The 18,407-nt window shown below is 33.4% G+C and overlaps 2 protein-coding genes across 12 annotated transcripts in view; one reads left to right on the forward strand and one right to left on the reverse strand.

Annotated features, from left to right (window-relative positions):
• Positions 1-18,407, forward strand: part of PMCA (plasma membrane calcium-transporting ATPase 3) — a 246,445-nt gene that overhangs the window by 124,335 nt on the left and 103,703 nt on the right. For 10 of the 11 annotated variants that reach the window (XM_065363486.1, XM_065363485.1, XM_065363490.1 and 7 more), the window contains one exon: positions 6,283-6,375. The exons of the other annotated variant lie outside the window; for it this stretch is intronic. The gene's annotated coding sequence lies outside the window, so the exon portion shown is untranslated. The remainder of the gene's footprint in view (positions 1-6,282; positions 6,376-18,407) is intronic. 11 annotated transcript variants of the gene reach the window in all.
• LOC135844385 (uncharacterized) lies at positions 1,082-5,047 on the reverse strand. Its single transcript, XM_065362554.1, has 4 exons — positions 4,918-5,047; positions 4,622-4,768; positions 4,332-4,502; positions 1,082-1,424 (listed from the first exon to the last, which is right to left on the reverse strand). The coding sequence occupies exons 1-4, from the start codon at positions 4,984-4,986 to the stop codon at positions 1,239-1,241; spliced, it is 573 nt and encodes a 190-aa protein (XP_065218626.1). The 5' UTR covers positions 4,987-5,047; the 3' UTR covers positions 1,082-1,238.

Below are 18,407 nucleotides of genomic sequence, written 5' to 3' on the forward strand. Positions count from 1 at the left end.
CAATGTAGACGAACCATTCACAGTAACTGGAGTAAACCGATCACAAACATCGATCGAGTGCCATCTCGTAATATATACGACATTCTACCAATCGAAATGTGAAAAAAATCAATCCAATCCGGAGTGAATTTTTATTACACAAAATATACCTAATCCACTTACCCCGATTTGTTGACCGATGTAACCGTAAAATGAAAAAGTCAAACAGAGTAAACTAAAGGTAAATTTCATAACGTTAGAATTCAACCATCGAAGGGATAAGTAGTTCAAGCTCTCTTTATATGAGTTACGCTTTTCGAGAGAATATTTTATTTTTTTGATTAAAATCGTGAAATTAGTACACATCGGCGGTAGGTTCATTTTCGACGATAATTAAATGCGTACACACGAATACGCTACCGTATTTGATATTATCATCGCGTATAGGTATGTTAGTAGAGAAGCAACGCAAAACAACAGGTTAATTACATAGGTAGGTACGATTGGTATCACTGTTTTGGTAGGTAATTTGAACGCATTCATTGGCAATGATTTTTAATTTTTTATTTGAAACTTATGGTTCGTACTCGTTTTTTTTGTCGTCGTCTTTGAAAATACCTAATGAAATACCTTGATGATATTTTTTGGGGCCTTGGAGAGTGTAGAAGATCGATGAATAGATAATTCGATTGTTTAAAATACACGGGTAATTTTCACAACAATTGAAAATTGAACCAGTTAAATCGAATGAAAATTTACCTACCTCATTGTGTATAGGTTCATTATGGAAGCCAGAAGGTAAGGTACATAGCTAATAGGCACTTTATGGTTTATAATGCTAAACCATGGTAACTCGAAGTGTAAACATGCTAGTTACATTCGTGGCATTAAGTCGCCCAAGAGTTAATAACCCACTGTTGTGATTACGAATTTTCGTGACTTATAAAGAATACGTGGTGGGTACACAAAGGACGAAAATGAAAACAAAATGTCGTCCGTGTATATTTAACCGCGATTATCGGTGTGCTTGAATTTTTTTACCTACGCGAATTCATTATGTACTTAACTATTTCTGGTATATGGATATTTTTGAGGTGGAAAAATAAAAGAAGGAAACTTGGTGAACAGAAAAAGAAAAAAAAGTGGTTCTCAAATCTCGTCAGTGGTGTAGTATTTGGGGATGAATATTTCAATTTATACAAAAACAAACAAATTGCACAAAAAATAAGTTGATTGTAATATTCGATAGGAAAATTCGCTCAGCCGTTTCTTTTTCTGTCATGTTGAGTGTATTTAAAAACATGAAATTCTGACTCAAAACAAAACAAAGGTACGCCTTTTTCCGAACAATTCCCCGTTAATTTCCAATAATATTTGGGGAATTCTGGCATCACAAGCATTGCTTTTTCAATATCCAATGTCGCGTTAGTGATTGTGTAAATACCCTAGAACAAAATTTAAATTTTCATCAATGATAATTTCAATAATTATACCTTATCGAATACTATAATTATTAGTTAAGTACCTAATTTAATTATTTAACTCGTTGAATCAAAATTTGAAAAAAAATTGAACTCAAGCCCACTCATGTCAGATTCCAACAAAAATTTGAAAAATAAAAAACTCATCCCTCCACACCTCCTTTTCAATCAAATTTTCAGGTTCTATAGATTTGATAGATAGCCACATTTTTCAAGGAAATTTAAAATTAAATTATCGAAAGACAGAGACGTGCTGGATGGAAGGGGAGGGGGTATTATATCCTTTTTTGTTATGGTAGCAGAGCGTGGTTGAATCATGTCTCGACGATAATGCAAAGTTTCCAATACTTCTACCTGAGAAAGAATTCTTCACTTGTTTATTAATTGAAAAAATTCATATTGATAACTATCATGTCAGCGCTTCGCATACTCTCTCTGAATTGAGAAAAAATTTCTGGATTCCGAAAGGTAGATCGACGGTGTACTATGTTCTAAAAAAATGTTCTAACTGCAAATACTACGATGGTGGTCCTTATAAATATCTGGCAATTCCTCCATTACCTGAATTTCATGTAAATCAAAGCAGTCCATTTTCCTGTTGTGGTATTCACACATTTGGTCCTTTATACGTCAGTGATAACTCAGTCCAGAAAAAAGTATTTGTTAGTATTTTTGTTTGTATGATAACACGTGCGATTCATTTAGAACTTTTAGAGAATATGACAACTCAAGAATTCCTACTCGCTTTTCATAATTTTATAGCGTTACGCACTATTCCAAAATTTGTGATAAGTGATAACGTGCGGCAATTTAAAATAACCAAGTCGGCTTTTGAAAATCTTTGGCAACAAATAATAATTTCTGATGATGATGTATTAGATTTTTGTAAAAATAATTCGATAGAATGGAAACTGTTGCCTGAATATGCCCCGTGGCATGGCGGTTTTTAAGAAAGGTTAATTGGTATAGTGAAAATGTTGCTAAAGAAAACAATTTTTAATTATATAATAACAAAAAATCAATTAAGAACCATGTTGTACGAAGTAACTTCTGTAATTAATTCGCGCCCTATCGTTTACATCGGTGAAAATGATAGTAATGTATTAACACCTAATGATTTGATGAATACCAAATTCGATTTTATTCCGGATATCGATAATGTTAAAAATATTAAACCCGATGTAATCGTAAATTTATGGAAAAGATCTAACGATATAATTAATCAATTTTGGAACATTTGGAAATTTCAATATTTAACTAGTCTTCGTGAATGTAATATTAGTATAAAACAAAAGAAAAATGTAGTAGATTTAGTTCCTAAAGTAGGAGATATGGTATTAATCGAAGGTGATAAAAAATTTTGTCCTAGAGGAGAGTGGAAAGTTGGTAAAGTAATTAATGTTAATGTTAGCACGGACGGTAATATCAGGTCGGCGATAGTTGAAACTAAAAATTCTAAACTTACCTGTCCCATTAACAAATTCTATCCCTTAGAAACATCATAATTTTTCTCCTTTACTTATTATTTTAAATTTAAAAATTCGTTTTTCGTCGGGAGTGTCACAGATTTGCGATCATAATTATTTGGCTATGTTTTCGTTGTATTTAAACTTTGTGAATTCAGTTATATTCTACGGGGCCCGTTATCTGAAGTAATCCAAAGTTTTTGTTATTGTTGTCATTGAAAAATAAATAGAGTTACGAAAAGGTTCGTTTTTGAAGCGATTAGAAATTAATCGCCCTATTTGTTATATCCTTTTTCGTTATTCCCCCCCCCCCCCCCCCGACAGAGAAATAATGGGAACAAATTGGAAATTTTTGAGAAAAATTGGGCAAGTTGGAGAAAAGTTGGGAAGAAGTTGTGTATACGCTTGGAAAATAAACAATAATTTTACCAATAACGATGGTTGAATTTAATTTTTTTTTAAGTTTTTTTACTTGAAATTTTCCAAAAAAAATCTAATGCATTCCAAACAAAACTGCCAGAAAGTCGCAACTTTTGCTAAAACATCAAGAAATGCACTATTTTTTGCAGAAAATTCGGAAACCATTTTTGATTTTTGCCATAATTAGTTCTTTTTGAAAATGCAAAAATTATGCCCTGAAAAAAATGAAAAATTGTGAATTTTCGGGAGATTTGACCCTCACCTCGCTCAAGCCTTATTCATATTTTTAAAATATTATAATTTTCTGAAATTCGAAGCTTCTGCCCTCGCTTCACTTGGGCAAATTCAAATTCTGCTACACATTTTTCAAAAAATTTTAAGAATGGAAAATTAGTTTCATAAAAATGAACATATCAAATCAATACAGCTAGAAAAAGTGTGAAATAACGAAAACATCGCAAAATTTCATAATGTAGCACAAAATAGGAAAAAAAAGATGTGGAAATTCATTTAAAAATATCTACCAAAAAATCACAAAATTTTGGCACTAAAACTTCTTGCATTAAAACTTTTTTTTTGCAGTTCGCAAATTGTGAGTTTTCTAAATCTTCAAAAATTGTCCAAAAATGAATGTTTTGTTCTTTTTTCAAATTTTATTTTCACTGGCCAAAAGCCCCTCCCCCATCCCCACCAAAAAAACTTAAAAATTGGCAACAAGAAAAAAGTGCGAATTTTTGATTTGGGTATGTTAACCTTGCAATAGAACAATTAGAATTTTTGTATAATTGGATAAAAACATCGTTTTTGGAAATTTTAAAATACTTAATTCAACATTTTTACCTTCAACTTCCCCTTTCAAAATTTGTTCGAACCGAATCTGGCTAATTAGTTGAGAAAATCTGGGAGAAACAGTCTTATAATTCTTTTTTTCCCCTTTTAGCTTTTCTCAATCACGAATAACTTGAATAATAATTTTTTTACATACTTTCTTAAAGCGAGACGACGTGATTTTTGGATTGATTGCATTACTAAGCGTTGACCATGCTTGATTAGGTGTATTGAGTAAATTTTCAAAGACTCGTTTACCTCCTTCCAGTTTGAAAAATTTTTCACAGGGGTAATATCCTTCGCCACACTTTTCCATTTGGGCTATTCCCTGAAAAATAGACAAAAATAATTCAAAAATATCATTTTCAGAAATAAATATTATATACCTACTCAACTTGAGTGGATAGAGTTGCATGAATGCAGCTTGCAAATAATTGTCTCATTTACCTTATCAGCTGTGAAATCACGTGTTACATTTACTATTCCATTCCAATATTCTTGAACTCCGTATAAAGTAGAACCGCCTGTAAAGGAAATCACCTCTGAAGGAGCACATAAGCCCATTTTTCTCCATCTTGTTAAATATGTTACGCCCTGAAGGAAAATGTAATTGGGATGGTTATTATAGTCTTATATTAAGAAAAAATATATTTTTGTACATAAATGTAGGTGGATAGTGGATACCTGATATCTACAAATAGACTACTTTTACCTATAGAATAGAAATTCTATTTTCAACTTACTCCAGTATTTTGCGAATTACAAAAACATATTGAAATGGAGAACAAGCACAGAATATCCAATAACATCATTATTCAATCATTAACTCTTGGTAAATATGAGCCTGTTAGGCCCACCTGTGACAAATAAACATTTTTTTTTTGATTGAACTCTGCAGGAATACGAAGGCCTGCCAATGTTATAGTCTGATTTTAGGTGTATATTTAAATTGATATCATGCCTATTCGTAATTATAGGCGATAATAGCAGAGTGGCTTGAACATTTTCCGCAAATACATATAAATGGTGGGAATTGTGTGATAATCAATTTACCATTGAGAATAGCTGGCCAGATAGTGGAAAATTTTAGCAATGAACTTGTCACCTTCAAATATTCTAATGTAGGTCTGATTGTATTTTTTGTGTAGGTAGGTAATTGATTTAAAACAGTCTAGAACGATTAAAATTAGATGTAGTATTTTTGGAAAGAGCATGAAAATCCAAATTTTTAAAAATCAAACATTGAGAATTTTTGAAAATCAAAAATTATTGAGAATTTTGGCAATTATGTTTTTGTTGTTGTTGTTTTTTAAATGAAGGTTGTCTATTTTGTAAAATGGTAGGTAGAAAATTAATCCTAAAACTGACACCCCCCCCCTCCCCTCAGAAACGAATTTCACCGTTTCGAGCCTCAGAGCTCACAGAAATTAAAATGGGAAATCACGATGTGAATAAACTTGTTAAAAGGATTTCAATTTCGAGAATAAGCCACAACTTGATTTTTAACCAGGACCCCAAATTAATTTATACTCTTTTTGAAGAAATTTCAAACTTCTGGAGGCAGAAGGCTGGCTCTGGAATGGCTCGAAATGGTGAAATTTTTATCCGGAAGATTAATTTTAGACGAGAAATAGCCATTGCAAATTTCAAAAAGTTCCCCATCAAACAGAAATTTTTTGATTTTTTTGGAAAAATTGAAAATCGCGCTGGAAGCTCCAAAACAGCTCGAAATGGTCAAATTTGGATCCTGAAGGGTAATTTTAGACAAAATAAATGTATAAACATTGAATATTTTTGAATTTTTTTTGGAGAAATTGAAAATTTTGCTGGATGCTCTAAAACAGCTCGAAATGCTGAAATTTGAATCCGAAAGATTAAAAAATCAATAAATTAATCAATTTAGGCAGCTGAGATTTTGGTTATTTGGGATTTCATAACAGATTATGCTTAATGCTCTTTCGAAAAATCGTGGTCTTTTCCAAATCGGAAGTGGAAACTTTGAGAAGTTCCCTTATTAGATATTAAATTAGAAAAATCGCGACTTGTACTCGTATTAACTTATTTTTATATCTTGGATTTTAATTTGAAAATTTATTTTTGTGTTCTAGGTAAGTGAATGTTATTTCATTTACAAAAATGACGACGAGAAGTCTATGAGCATTCCGTCTGCGTGGGATTGCATCGAAATACCAATCAGTAGAGTAAGTATCTTTGTATCTATTTTCATTTATATTTTAAGTAAATTAAGTTCTAAATTACACTCACTAGTGTGCATATTTGAAGAGTGCCTGTCCCTTTTCTGAATAAGAATAAAATTTGACTCGAGAGCCTTTTTAAAACCTAGAGAAAAAATGATTGAAACTATTCTTAAGACTGATTACATTCAAACGTTGATTTTGATACCTATAGTCACAAAAATAATTTGTTCAGATCTGATCTGATCATATAATATCTAAATAGGTAGGTATACTCAGATCTAATCAGAATTTGATCATTTTTATCTGGATAGATATGATTTTATCAGTTCAGATCAGCGCAGATCTGAACAGATTTCAGATCCTATCAGAATTGCTCAGATATGATCGAATATTTCTACTCTGATCAGATTTCCTCGATTTACGATGGAAATATTGTAGAAAACTTTTTTTTTCCGACTTGAAATTCAGGGAATTTTTTGATAATGGGGGAATTTTCTTGTTATCAAATATGTAACACAGCTGAGGACCTATGATTGGATCTGATCAAATCGGATAAGAACCAAATAAGATCCAGGTAGACCAAATTTGATCTAGAAAATATTCAGATCTGATTCGATCTGATTTGATAGGTACCTGATCTAATCTAACTTGATTAAAAATATCTGAACCGGTCTCATCAAATTTGATCAGATTACTCAAATCAGATCTGGCCACACCCAATCAAATCTGATCACTTCTTTCTGGGTACCTAGATGTGATTTTATCTGATCAGATAAGCGCAGATCTATTCTGATCTGCTCAGATATCTATTATTATTTTTGTGCTCTGATTAGATCAGATCTTGTATTTTTCTATTGGGAGCATTCTCTTAGAGAACTTATTTTTATTTTTTTTAAATATTAGCTGAGGGAAATTTCTGGTTGTCAAGTGACAGAATCCAGAAAAAAATGATGAGATCTGATCAGGTTTAATAAAATTAAAACGTTGATCTGATGATAACAAAACAGGTCGAGTTGGGGCTAGAGAGAAAAAAAAGTCGTAGCAGTCTGCCGCTACGTAAGAGCCAAATTTTTGTGCCAGAAACATTGAAGGCTCTTGAACTACTTGCACCCTCGCTTCGCTTCTGTGCTTTGCCTATGTTTGGGGGGAACTCTGTCCCCCCTGCACCCCTCTCGGGCTTCGCCCAACTCTGTTCTTCCTCCTGCAAAAAGTATGGTAGCAAACCTGTCTTGACCCTGAAACAGTCAAATGGGATTGGAAGGTTAAAACCGGCAAAAGGGCCTTCGGGTACATCCTCCCATTGTACTGTGAAAATTTGAACTCTCTAGGTCAATTTGGAAGTGCTGTAGGCTTTCCTAAACGTTGAAAAACACATTTGACCCTGGATAGGGGTCAAATAGGGTTGGAAGGTTGAAACATGTAAAAGGCACTTCAGGTACACCCTCCCATTGTACTGTGAAAATTTGGACCCTCTAGGTCAATTTGGAGGGGCTACAGGCTGTCTGAAAAATTGGAAAACGCTTAAAATAGCATAAAAATCCACTTTTTTGACCCTGGATAGGAGTCAAATAGGGTTGGAAGGTTGAAACACATGTAAAAGGCACTTCAGGTACACCCTCCCATTGTACTGTGAAAATTTGGACCCTCTAGGTCAATTTGGAGGGGCTACAGGCTGTCTGAAAAATTGGAAAACGCTTAAAATAGCAAAAAAATCCACTTTTTTGACCCTGGAGAGAGGTCAAATCGAGTTGGAAGGTTGAAACCTGCAAAAGGCACTTCGGATACATTCTCCCAAAGTACTGTGAAAATTTGGACCCTCTAGGTCAATTTGGAGGGGCTACAGGCTGTCTGAAAAATTGAAAAACACGTAAAATAGCAAAAAAATCCACTTTTTGACCCTGGAGAGAGGTCAAATAGGGTTGGAAGGTTGAAACCAGCAATAATCACTCATGAGGCACCCTCCTATTGTATGCTGAAAATTTGGACCTTCTAGATCGATTTTTGGGGTGAGGGGGTCGAAAACTGGGGTCAAATGTGGTTTTTCTCACCTTAATTGGAGTGGGAATGACCTAGGAAGCTGAAACTTGGATATGTTGATCACAATGAGGGTACTGACCAATGGTATGATTTTGGACCCTTTTCATTTATTTGGGGTCATATTATGCCCCTCCAAAAAAATGGCCTTTCTGTAGAAATGGAGTTGGAAGGTTGAATCATGCAAAAGGCACTTCGGGTACATCCTCTCAATGTACTGTGAGAATTTGGACCCTCTAGGTCAATTTGGAGGGGCTGTAGGCTGTCTGAAAAATTTAAAAACGCGTTAAATAGACCAAAATTCCACTTTTTGACCCTGGAGAGAGGTCAAATAGAGTTGGAAGGTTGAAACCTGCAATAATCACTCATGGGGCACCCTCTCATTATATCCTGAAAATTTGGACCTTCTAGATCAATTTTAGGGGTGAGGGGGGGTCAAAAATAGGAGTAAAATGTGGTTTTTCCCACCTAAAATGTGGTGGGGATGACCTAGGAAGCTGAAATTTGGATATGTTGGTCACAATGGAAGTACTGACCAATAATATGATTTTGGACCTTTTTCGTTCATTTGGGGCCATATTATGCCCCTCCAAAAAAATGACCTTTCTATAATTTTCAACTTTGACCCTTAAAACTTCGGGGGTCAATTCTAGGTCCTAAAATAACCCCATTCCTCAAGTTTGATCTTATTTGATCGATTAGAACAGGTTCCAGGTCATAAAATGTAAAAATCACCATCGTGCTGAAAAGTGCTGAAACTTATAAATATATAAATATATAAAATCTGACACACCGGGAATCGTCTAGTTTGAGCTCAAAACGTCCAGAACTATCAACATTTTTGACCCCCGACCTTTTTATCCAAAGTTGGGCCTACCGCAATAGCCATCATTTTTTACAAAAATTTGGCTAAAAACACGATTTTTTTGAAAATACTCCCACTTTGAAAATCCATATCTACTTTTCAGAAACATCTCCGGAGCTAATTTTTTTTTCTGAGTCTATTTCAACTCAAATTCAAGATCAAGACTGAATCATGGTCAAAATCCGGTTACAATTTTTGTTTCACCAGCCACCCTAATGATTTCTTCTTCTGTTCAGATAAGCCCAATTAAAGCTAATTAGATCTAATCACATTTGCTCAGACATGTTTTTTTTTTTTTCGTGATCTGATTAAACTCATGGGTACCTTTTAATAAGCACACTGAAAATTTATTTTTAATTAATAATTAAATAATATAGTTTTAAGTTACCTATTGTTAAGAATATTCTTCAGAAGCGCAATAAAAGTACACCCTAAAAAACTACTCCAACTTTCATAATTAAAATTAAGCAATGAAAACTAAAACACTCCATTTCCTCTTGCAGTGTTGCAGCCCCCCCCCTTATCTCCTCAAAACATATCGCTTCAAGCTGTATCAGGATCGAAATGGAATTAGGATGAGGATAAATCATGCAGGAGAAATCTATGCTCATAAAAATTGAATTTTTATTCAAAACATCCAAATATCGTCCCTCTTCCAATTTCACCTCCAAAATTCTATCTATTAACATTATAGGTATACCACATAAAAGGAACGTCTGCAGCACTCTTCGAAGGTAACTCGTTCAATATTTGGCATATAACGCTCCTTATTTCCACCCCCCTTCGATATCCAAAAATATATGTAGGTAAAGCACCCTCGTAACCTTTTTAGTATCTCGCAAAAAGCCACGAATAAAAAAAGGTCATACGAAGATTTCGCTTACTACATCGTCGGATATAGTACCTCTATCGACGAAAAAGGACTGAAAGATTTGGAGGCTCTAGCTCGCTAACACCTTTACTACGAGATAGATAAGCGCCCCACTCGAGTTCCAAGAACATTTTCCTTCGTTTAGAATTGCTTTTCGGTTGAGTTGTTCTCCATGAAAAAGATTTTTTTTTCAAAAGGAAACAAACCCCTTGATTTATGTCAATTGACACGCGAACAATATTATACTCGTACGAGTATATGGCGTCGATTTAAAAACACATAAGAGATGGTACAATCGAAGAAGATTTATTCCAGTTATGAATTGTTCTGGGGGATGCTGAATGTTGTGAAAAACGACAAGTACATTATGATCGCTTTGTTATTAAATTTACATAACGAAGAAAAATTGTTTCTCGGTTTGTTTATTTTTATATATTTTTTGACATATGAATTTGTTTTTCAAAGGATACCTACTACGATACGATGATCATAGGTCGAAGCTTTATATTTTTTTACCACGATTCTGTGAACCCATAAGGGGGGGGGGGGGTATGGTACCTATATAGGTTGAGCTATGGCGCGAAATTCAATTTTACCGTAGGTCGTACGCGTCCGAACGTAATTGAATTTCTTTCTGTGTAAAAATTTAATTAATTCTATGTCAACTGTGTGTGCGTCGAGGGGCTACAAATGCACTTGTACTAGAACGGCGAGGCGAGGTGAGGTGTGGTCGCTAATTTAATTAAATCTATTTGATGTAAATATTATAAGGAAAAGGCATTAATTTAATTTTAATTAATCGAGAAGAGCTGCGCCGGTTTATTAAAACTAGTCATACTATATTATGTAGGTACAATGTACAATGTACCCTGTACGAAGGCTGGAAATTATTTTTCGTCTAAATTAACTACAATATATAGGTTAGGAAAAAATTAATGAAGTTTGTAACGTCTCATCCAGCTCCATGTATGATTTTCCTCTCGAACGAGCTCGTTGAATGGCATCGACGAAATGCTGCTAATGCTTTGGGAAATTAATGATTCAGAAATCCACCTTGTACTCGTACTATGTACTATGTATACTTTAGAATGTGTGTTTCGCTTGATAGGGTGTTATATATTCCTCTTCGCGAATATGTATCGGATTAAAATATATATTCTACTGAGCAAATAAAGGTCGCGTCTTGAAATTATAATATCTGCTTGCTAATAAATTTCGTAGTCGAAAACTTCGACTCGTTTGTTACGTAAGGTAGGTACGAGTATATTTTGAAGATTCGCTTCGTCGAATAATCTTTCGCAGGTGTCGATGTCGATCTCTCACTTGTACGTATATAAATATTCGAATTCGCGAAATAGGGGTATTTTTTTGTCACATTTGTGAATCTATCTACACTTATTATAGGTACCTTTTTCTAGTGTATTACGAGTAGGTAGTAGGTATCTACGTTGTGTTAGGTGGGGTAGGTACTTTCAAGTATGAATGTAATTTATGCGACAATTTCCACGATATTTTTAGATCCAATTCCATTTTTTCGAGTCATCAATCAAAAAGTTTACGTTCAACTTGTCATTGTACGATTCTTTTAATTTCCATATAACTTGGGAACTTTTTCACTATTTAATCGATTAATTTTATTGGCTTTTTACCTCGTGACCTTGTTACACCTTTTTTTTAAATATCCGGCTGATTAGAGTAGGTATTTTTTTTGTAATTTTATGATTCATACTTTTTTTTGGTCTAGTTGTAAATTTTTCTGCTTTTTAGGGTGATGAATTTTTGTCAATTTTTTAATCGATTTTCTTAGAGCAAGAAATAATTTCTTTGAGGTTTTTCAAGCAGTATTGGACCAGTTTTTAGTACAATGCGAAGAGTATAAGTATACTTACGAGTAGTCGTAAAATTTCGAAAAAAATGTGGTGAAAAAACAAATATTCTGAGTCATGGTCTATTTTTACTGCGCGTTTTTATGGGGTCGTTGACTTTTCAATGGATGAGCTAGACTCTATTCACGAGTATTTCTATCAGCCAAATTAATTTTTACTTATCTACTTACCTACTTGAAACCAAAATTTTTTTTTTAAATTAAAGAACAGAAAAATAAACATGGCTCTGTGTGAAGTTTGAAAATTCAAATTTTTCATTGGAAATTTGTAATTTTTCGAAAATTTGGTCATCCTAGAATCTGATAAAACAGAAAGGGGAAGAAAATTTAAAATTTTCCGATTGTTAAAATGCTATATTTTTTGTTTTAAATTTAAATTTGCGCATGTTTTCTTTTGAAAATTAAAATGATTGTTTGATATTGATTAAAAATGGAGAGGGAGGGACTAATATTGCAAAAATTTTCATTTCCTGAAATACAATTTTCCGTCTAGAATCTTTGAAGTAGGTAGACAAGGGATAAAATTTTTCATTTTCTAAAATTTATTGGTCTGAAACCTTCATTTGAGAATTTTTCATATTCTAGAACGCAATTTTTTGCCTTAGTTTTTCAAATGGAGGATCGATTATTGAATTTTTCTTTTCTGTAATTTTGAAATAGTGAGGTAAAGGTTAATGAGAATAATTTCATTTTGTAGAGTTCAATTTGAAATCGTTGAAGTATTTTTTTATTCTCAAGAATAAAGTTTTCTCATCTCAAATTTTAGTTTGTATTTTTTTGAAGAATTAAGTCATCAATGTGACCTGATCAAAAAAGAAAAGAGAGGAGAGATTGTAAAATTTTCATTTTATTCCAGATCTTCACTTTTTTTAAATCGGATTTTTTTGTCTGAAATTTGAAAAAAAGGGGGGGGGTTAAGTGGAAATCTGATTTAGTAATTTTTCCAAGATTCGAGTCATTTTTTTGAAAGGGTATAGGGGTATGAAAGTAGTACACATCTTTATTTTCTGAGACATTTATCGAATTTTTCATATTCTGACATGAGGTAAGTGAAATTTTCCCATCGTCAGTCTCAATAGGGAAATTTTTTATTTTCTAAGATGAAATTTTCTGTTTTAATGTTTTTAGAGGGGAGGGGAGAGGAGGGGATTAAAAACAGATTTATCTCTTGGCATAGAATTGAAATTTTCCATTTTCCGTAGCACAATTTTTCCATCTTGGATCTCAAAAAGAAAAATTTTCATTTTATAAAATTAAATTTCTCTGCCTCAAACATTTTAGTGATGAGAAGGAAAAAGGATTGTAAAAGAACTCTGAAAATGGAATTTCTTCGCCTCGAATCGTAATTTCAGAAATGTTTATTTTCTTAAACAATTGTATTTGCCTCAAATCATTGAATGGATTGGGAAGGGAGGAAACGAGATGGAACAGGGAGGGATAGAAGAAAGAGGATTGTAAATAAATCCATTTTATGGAATGAAATTATTGAAATTCTTCACTTTTAAAAAAGTAATTTTTCGTTTCAAAATTAATGGATTTCAAATTTTGTTGTTTTCAAGAGTTCAATTGTAATTTTTGTTTTTCAAATTGAAATTGAAATTGAATGAAAAAGAATTTCTGACCTCAAATGTTTGAATTGGAGGGGTAGAGAAGGAAGAAAACATTTCTATATTGTAAAGTAAAATTTTGGAATTCTTCATTTTTTTAAATTCAGTTCATTTTTGTCTTTAGTCTTTGATTGGAAAAGAAAAGTAAAATAATTTTTCCATCCTGAATCTCAAATTTTCTGAAATTGCATTTTTCTTCTCAAATATTCAAGTGAACTGGTGAAAGGGGAGGAAGGGAGGTAAGCCTTCTTCTCTTCTGGAATTAAATCAAAATTTTTCGGTTTCTGAGATTAAATTTTTCCACCTAAAGCCTGAAAAGGAAAATTTGTGTTGTTTTTTTTTTCAATAAAGAGAGGAGGGATTGTAATATTTTCATTTTTTAAATGGAATGTTTTTTATCTGAAAAACTTTTGTGTTCTAAATTGGGCTGCAACTTTTAGTCCAAAATATGGAATGGTGAGGAGGGGAGCCTTAAATAAGGAGGGGAAAAGGATTGTAAATATATTCGAAATCCTGCATTTCTTGAAATGCAATTTTTTCATCTCAAATCATTGAACGGTGAAAAATTATTGTAAACTTATTTCATTTTCTAAAATGCAGTTTGTCACTTATACAAATCAACTCGTTCGCGAATGATTTTCTAAAAATTAATCAATTCATTCGAGAATGATTCATCAAAAATTGTGTAAATGAATCGATTCGTTCGCGAACGAGTCACTTATACGAATCGATTCATTCGCGAACGATTCACTTTTACGAATCGATTCGTTCGCGAACGATTCACTTTTACGAATCGATTCGTTCGCGAACGATTCACTTTTACGAATCGATTCGTTCGCGAACGATTCACTTTTACGAATCGATTCGTTCGTGAATGATTCGCCAAAAATTGAGTAAATGAATCGATTCGTTCACGAATGAGTCACTAATCAGAATCAATTCGTTCGCGATTGATTCAACAAAAATTATTCAATTTGTTCGTGAATGATTCACCATTAATTGAGTAAACGAATCGATTCGTTCGCGAACGAGTCACTTGGACGAGTCAATTCGTTCATGAATGATTCGCCAAAAATTGAGTGAACGATTCGTTCACGAATGAGTCACTAATAAGAATCAATTCGTTCGCGATTGATTCACCAAAAACTATTCAATTTGTTCGTGAATGATTCACCATTAATTGAGTAAACGAATCGATTCGTTCGCGAACGAGTCACTTATAGACGAGTCAATTCGTTCGTAAATGATTCACCAAAAATTGAGTAAATGAATCGATTCATTCGCGAACGATTCACTGATATGAATCGATTCGTTCGCGAACGATTCACTTAAATAAATCAATTTGTTCGCGAATGATTCAGTAACTATTGATCAACTCGTTCGCGAATGATTCGCCTAGAAATCAATCAGTTTGTTCAATCGCCAATCGGTTGTGAATCATTCGATTCGATTCGATTCACTTCGCTTGAAAAGAGATCAATAATTTCTATACAATAGTTTCACAAAAATCGAACCAAGAAATCAATCAATTTATTCAATCGTCAATCGTTCGTAAATGATTCAATTCGTAAAAGATTTTTATTTGACGAAAAGTCGGTCTTCTCAGTGTGCTTTTTTTTCATCTGAAATCTTTTTGAATTGAGGGAAGAGGATTTTCTTCAAATCTTTGAATTCATTTTCAGTTTTTACAAAGTAAAAAAAATTTGTATTTCTCAGAGTGCCAATTTTTTGTCTCAATTCTTTGAATGAGGAAGAGGGGAGGGGATTGTAAAAGCTGTATTTATTTTTCTGGAATAAAATATTGTAGTTTTTCACTTTTAAATCTTCATTCAATTTTTTTTTCAAGTGAAGTCTTCATTAGAGCCTGATTGAAGAAGAAAGATGAGGGGAGTATCAGACATTTTTCAATTTTCGAAATGCAATTTTTTCGTTACAAGTCGTGAAAGGGGATTGTGAAATTGTTTTCCTAAAATTTATAGTGTTTTATTTTCTGAAGTGTAATTTTTTGTTGCAAATCTTAAAAGGGAGGGGGGAGGGGGTGAAAATAATTTAATTTTCTAGGATCAAATTAAAATTCTTATTCATTTTCTAAAAATGGGATATTCTGAATTCGGAAAGATTGAAATCATTCCACGAGGAAAATTTTCAATTGACAGATATGTTTTTTTATTTTTTCAGCATCGTTCACATTATTGTAACTCTGATAGAGTTTCTCCACCCTTTAACTCGCTGAAAAATCTTTAAAAATGTATTTTTTTGAATTTCATCTTGAATTGGGGAAGGAGAAAGAAGAATGAAAAAGCTTTCCAATGACTATTGACTTTTGAGGAAACCCCAAATTATTCAACAACCACCACACCTTGTCTAGGTATATTATTTTATCGAAAAAAATCCACGTTCTCGATGATTATAATCGTTCGTCTGCTCACATATGTACATTGTACACCATAAGGGTGCCTTATTTCATACAACGACGTACTAAATTCCTGGTTCTAATAAATCTGCGGCTGGTGCCGCCGTCGTTCAAGATCAATTTGTCAAGAAATAGTACGCTCGGTTTGTTCATAAATAAAAAAACTTTGTTAGCAAAGTCGTAAAACCACTAAAAATCGATGCTACGGCGCGAGTAGGTGAGCAAAAGCATAAGTACACGCAGGGATAGGGCCAGGGGGGTACCCGAACCCTGAGGGTAGGTACACGGGCGAAATGAAAAACTTGTAGGAGAAGAAAAAAAAAACCATGTGCATTATGATCGTCGTCGTCGTCGTCGTCGGTAGAATTTCATCACAAACGTATTAATGTTTGTAGAGAGAAAAAAAAGTTCGGCACGGTGCTCTGTTTATGGGCGTGGTATGGAAAAAATTGGCGCAATTTCGATATTACCGAGCCGGCTTTAAAACTTGGCCCGGGTTTTCGCGTATAGCTTTTACTATAATATACATTATCGAGTGTGGCATTCGCTTTGACATTTTCCTTATCCCCTAACATCGTATCTATGGAAAAAAAAAGCTCCGCTCGTAATTTATATTCCGCACTTTGACGGCTTAATTTATCCCCTCTCTTTGTACGTACAATACACGAACGTAATTCATTTATCAATCACGTGTATTGTACGCTCTACGTACCTCTAAACGTATTGTTCTAGCGTACACCGAGCTGTTCGACTCGTATATATATTAGATTTTCAACCAGCAATCGTGGCAAACCTACATTACAAGTCGGAGCCAATCAGCGCAGTCTGCAGTCTGCACCGATCTGTTACCCAACACCTGTGCATTCTTTTGCAGGTGCAAAAAAATGCAATAGATGAGGAAATTCGCGATTTTTTTTATGACGTTTCAAGGTTGACCGAGATTACCTATTTTTATTATCTTATATACCTTTAGAGAAAGAAAGAGAGAGAGAGAGAGAAAAAAAGAGATATTCCTCGATCTGGGTCATTTCATCGATTCTTGGCCTCGCGTCAAAACTTCAAAAATCGACCGACGAATTAGAAAAACAATTCTAATGTAGATATATTTTCTCTCTATCTCGCGTCGTTGTGGGGTTTTTATTCCTTTTTCTTTTAACGAATGGTTTTTTAACGTTTTACTTTTTAATCCTTCGAAGTGCTTGTAAGGTTAAATAATAGATTAATATAAAACTTGGGTATTAATTCGTCGCCACCCTGAGAGAATACACACGCACGGTATACGCCACTACCGTGACAGGTGTAGGTGCTACAGTGTGATGAGAAAGTCGCGAATGGTGTGTTTTTTTTATTAATGGTTCGAATTGCGACAATTTATTATTTAATAGTTATCGTTTTTATTGTGGGTGTGATGAATTTTAATATTTTTATATCGCGTACAGGGTGTCTAAAAAATGTAAAATATGTGTTTTCAAAAAATTCATAAATAGTGAGGGGAAAGTAGATGAGGATAAATTGAAGTGGTTCTCATCATGAGGCCGAAAATTTTGAAATCATTGACGAATTTTCAAAAATTCGAATTAGGAGTTTCAAAATTTCAAAATTTGATTCAAATTAAATTGAGATAAATAGCTGACTTTTTAATTCCGCGATACATTTTCAGCCTTCCAAATGGATTGGTGTGATTTTTGAGCTATGCTGGAGCATTGAGATGACTTGAGCATTTGAAAATTTATCTTGAAAATGTTGCCAGAAATTCAGCTCACACGAATTCGAATCAAGTCTCATACTTCATTTTTTACCTTACGAATGGATTAGTGGCGATTTTGAGGGATTCCAACGTCTGTAATAGATTTTTTGATTTTACGGTTTTTGAGAATTTTTACTTGAAAAACTTGTATAAAATTCAATTCATATATAAATCCGGAGTTCGTTTTACGCTGGAAGCTACAAAACATGATAATGAAACAATCACCAACTGGTTTTAGAGACATACATGGTAGAAGGAGAGGGGGTGTTGGATGTGAACCGAATTTCAGCATTTCGCTTCAGTGTCAAATAGATAATATTTTTAATGAATCGAATTCAAATTTTTCAAAATTTGGTAAAACTCATAAAGCAGAATTCAGGATCTGAAATTCTGCGCGGAGGTTCATTTTTTTTTTTGAGATTGCTGTGAAATCTTTTGTCCAAATCATCCGATCTAAAAAAAAATAAAATAAAAAAAATGGAAATGGAAACTACCTACACAAAATCTTTTCCAAAAATTGATTGGAGACTCAAAAAATGCTTTTGTTTTCCAGCTCTTAAAGAAGTATTAATTGATGATTTACTAAAATATTGCATATTTCTACAAAAATCAA

Source organism: Planococcus citri, chromosome 4 (genome assembly GCF_950023065.1).
Source record: "Planococcus citri chromosome 4, ihPlaCitr1.1, whole genome shotgun sequence".
NCBI classification, from domain to species: domain Eukaryota; kingdom Metazoa; phylum Arthropoda; class Insecta; order Hemiptera; family Pseudococcidae; genus Planococcus; species Planococcus citri.

Coding starts and splice junctions, on each gene's coding strand:
- LOC135844385 (XM_065362554.1), bottom strand. CDS start 4,986: ATGATGTTATTGGATATTCTGTGCTTGTTCTCCATTTCAATATGTTTT. Junction 4,769..4,917: donor GTAATTCGCAAAATACTGGA/GTAAGTTGAAAA, acceptor ATTTTCCTTCAG/GGCGTAACATATTTAACAAG. Junction 4,503..4,621: donor GTGATTTCACAGCTGATAAG/GTAAATGAGACA, acceptor TCTATTTTTCAG/GGAATAGCCCAAATGGAAAA.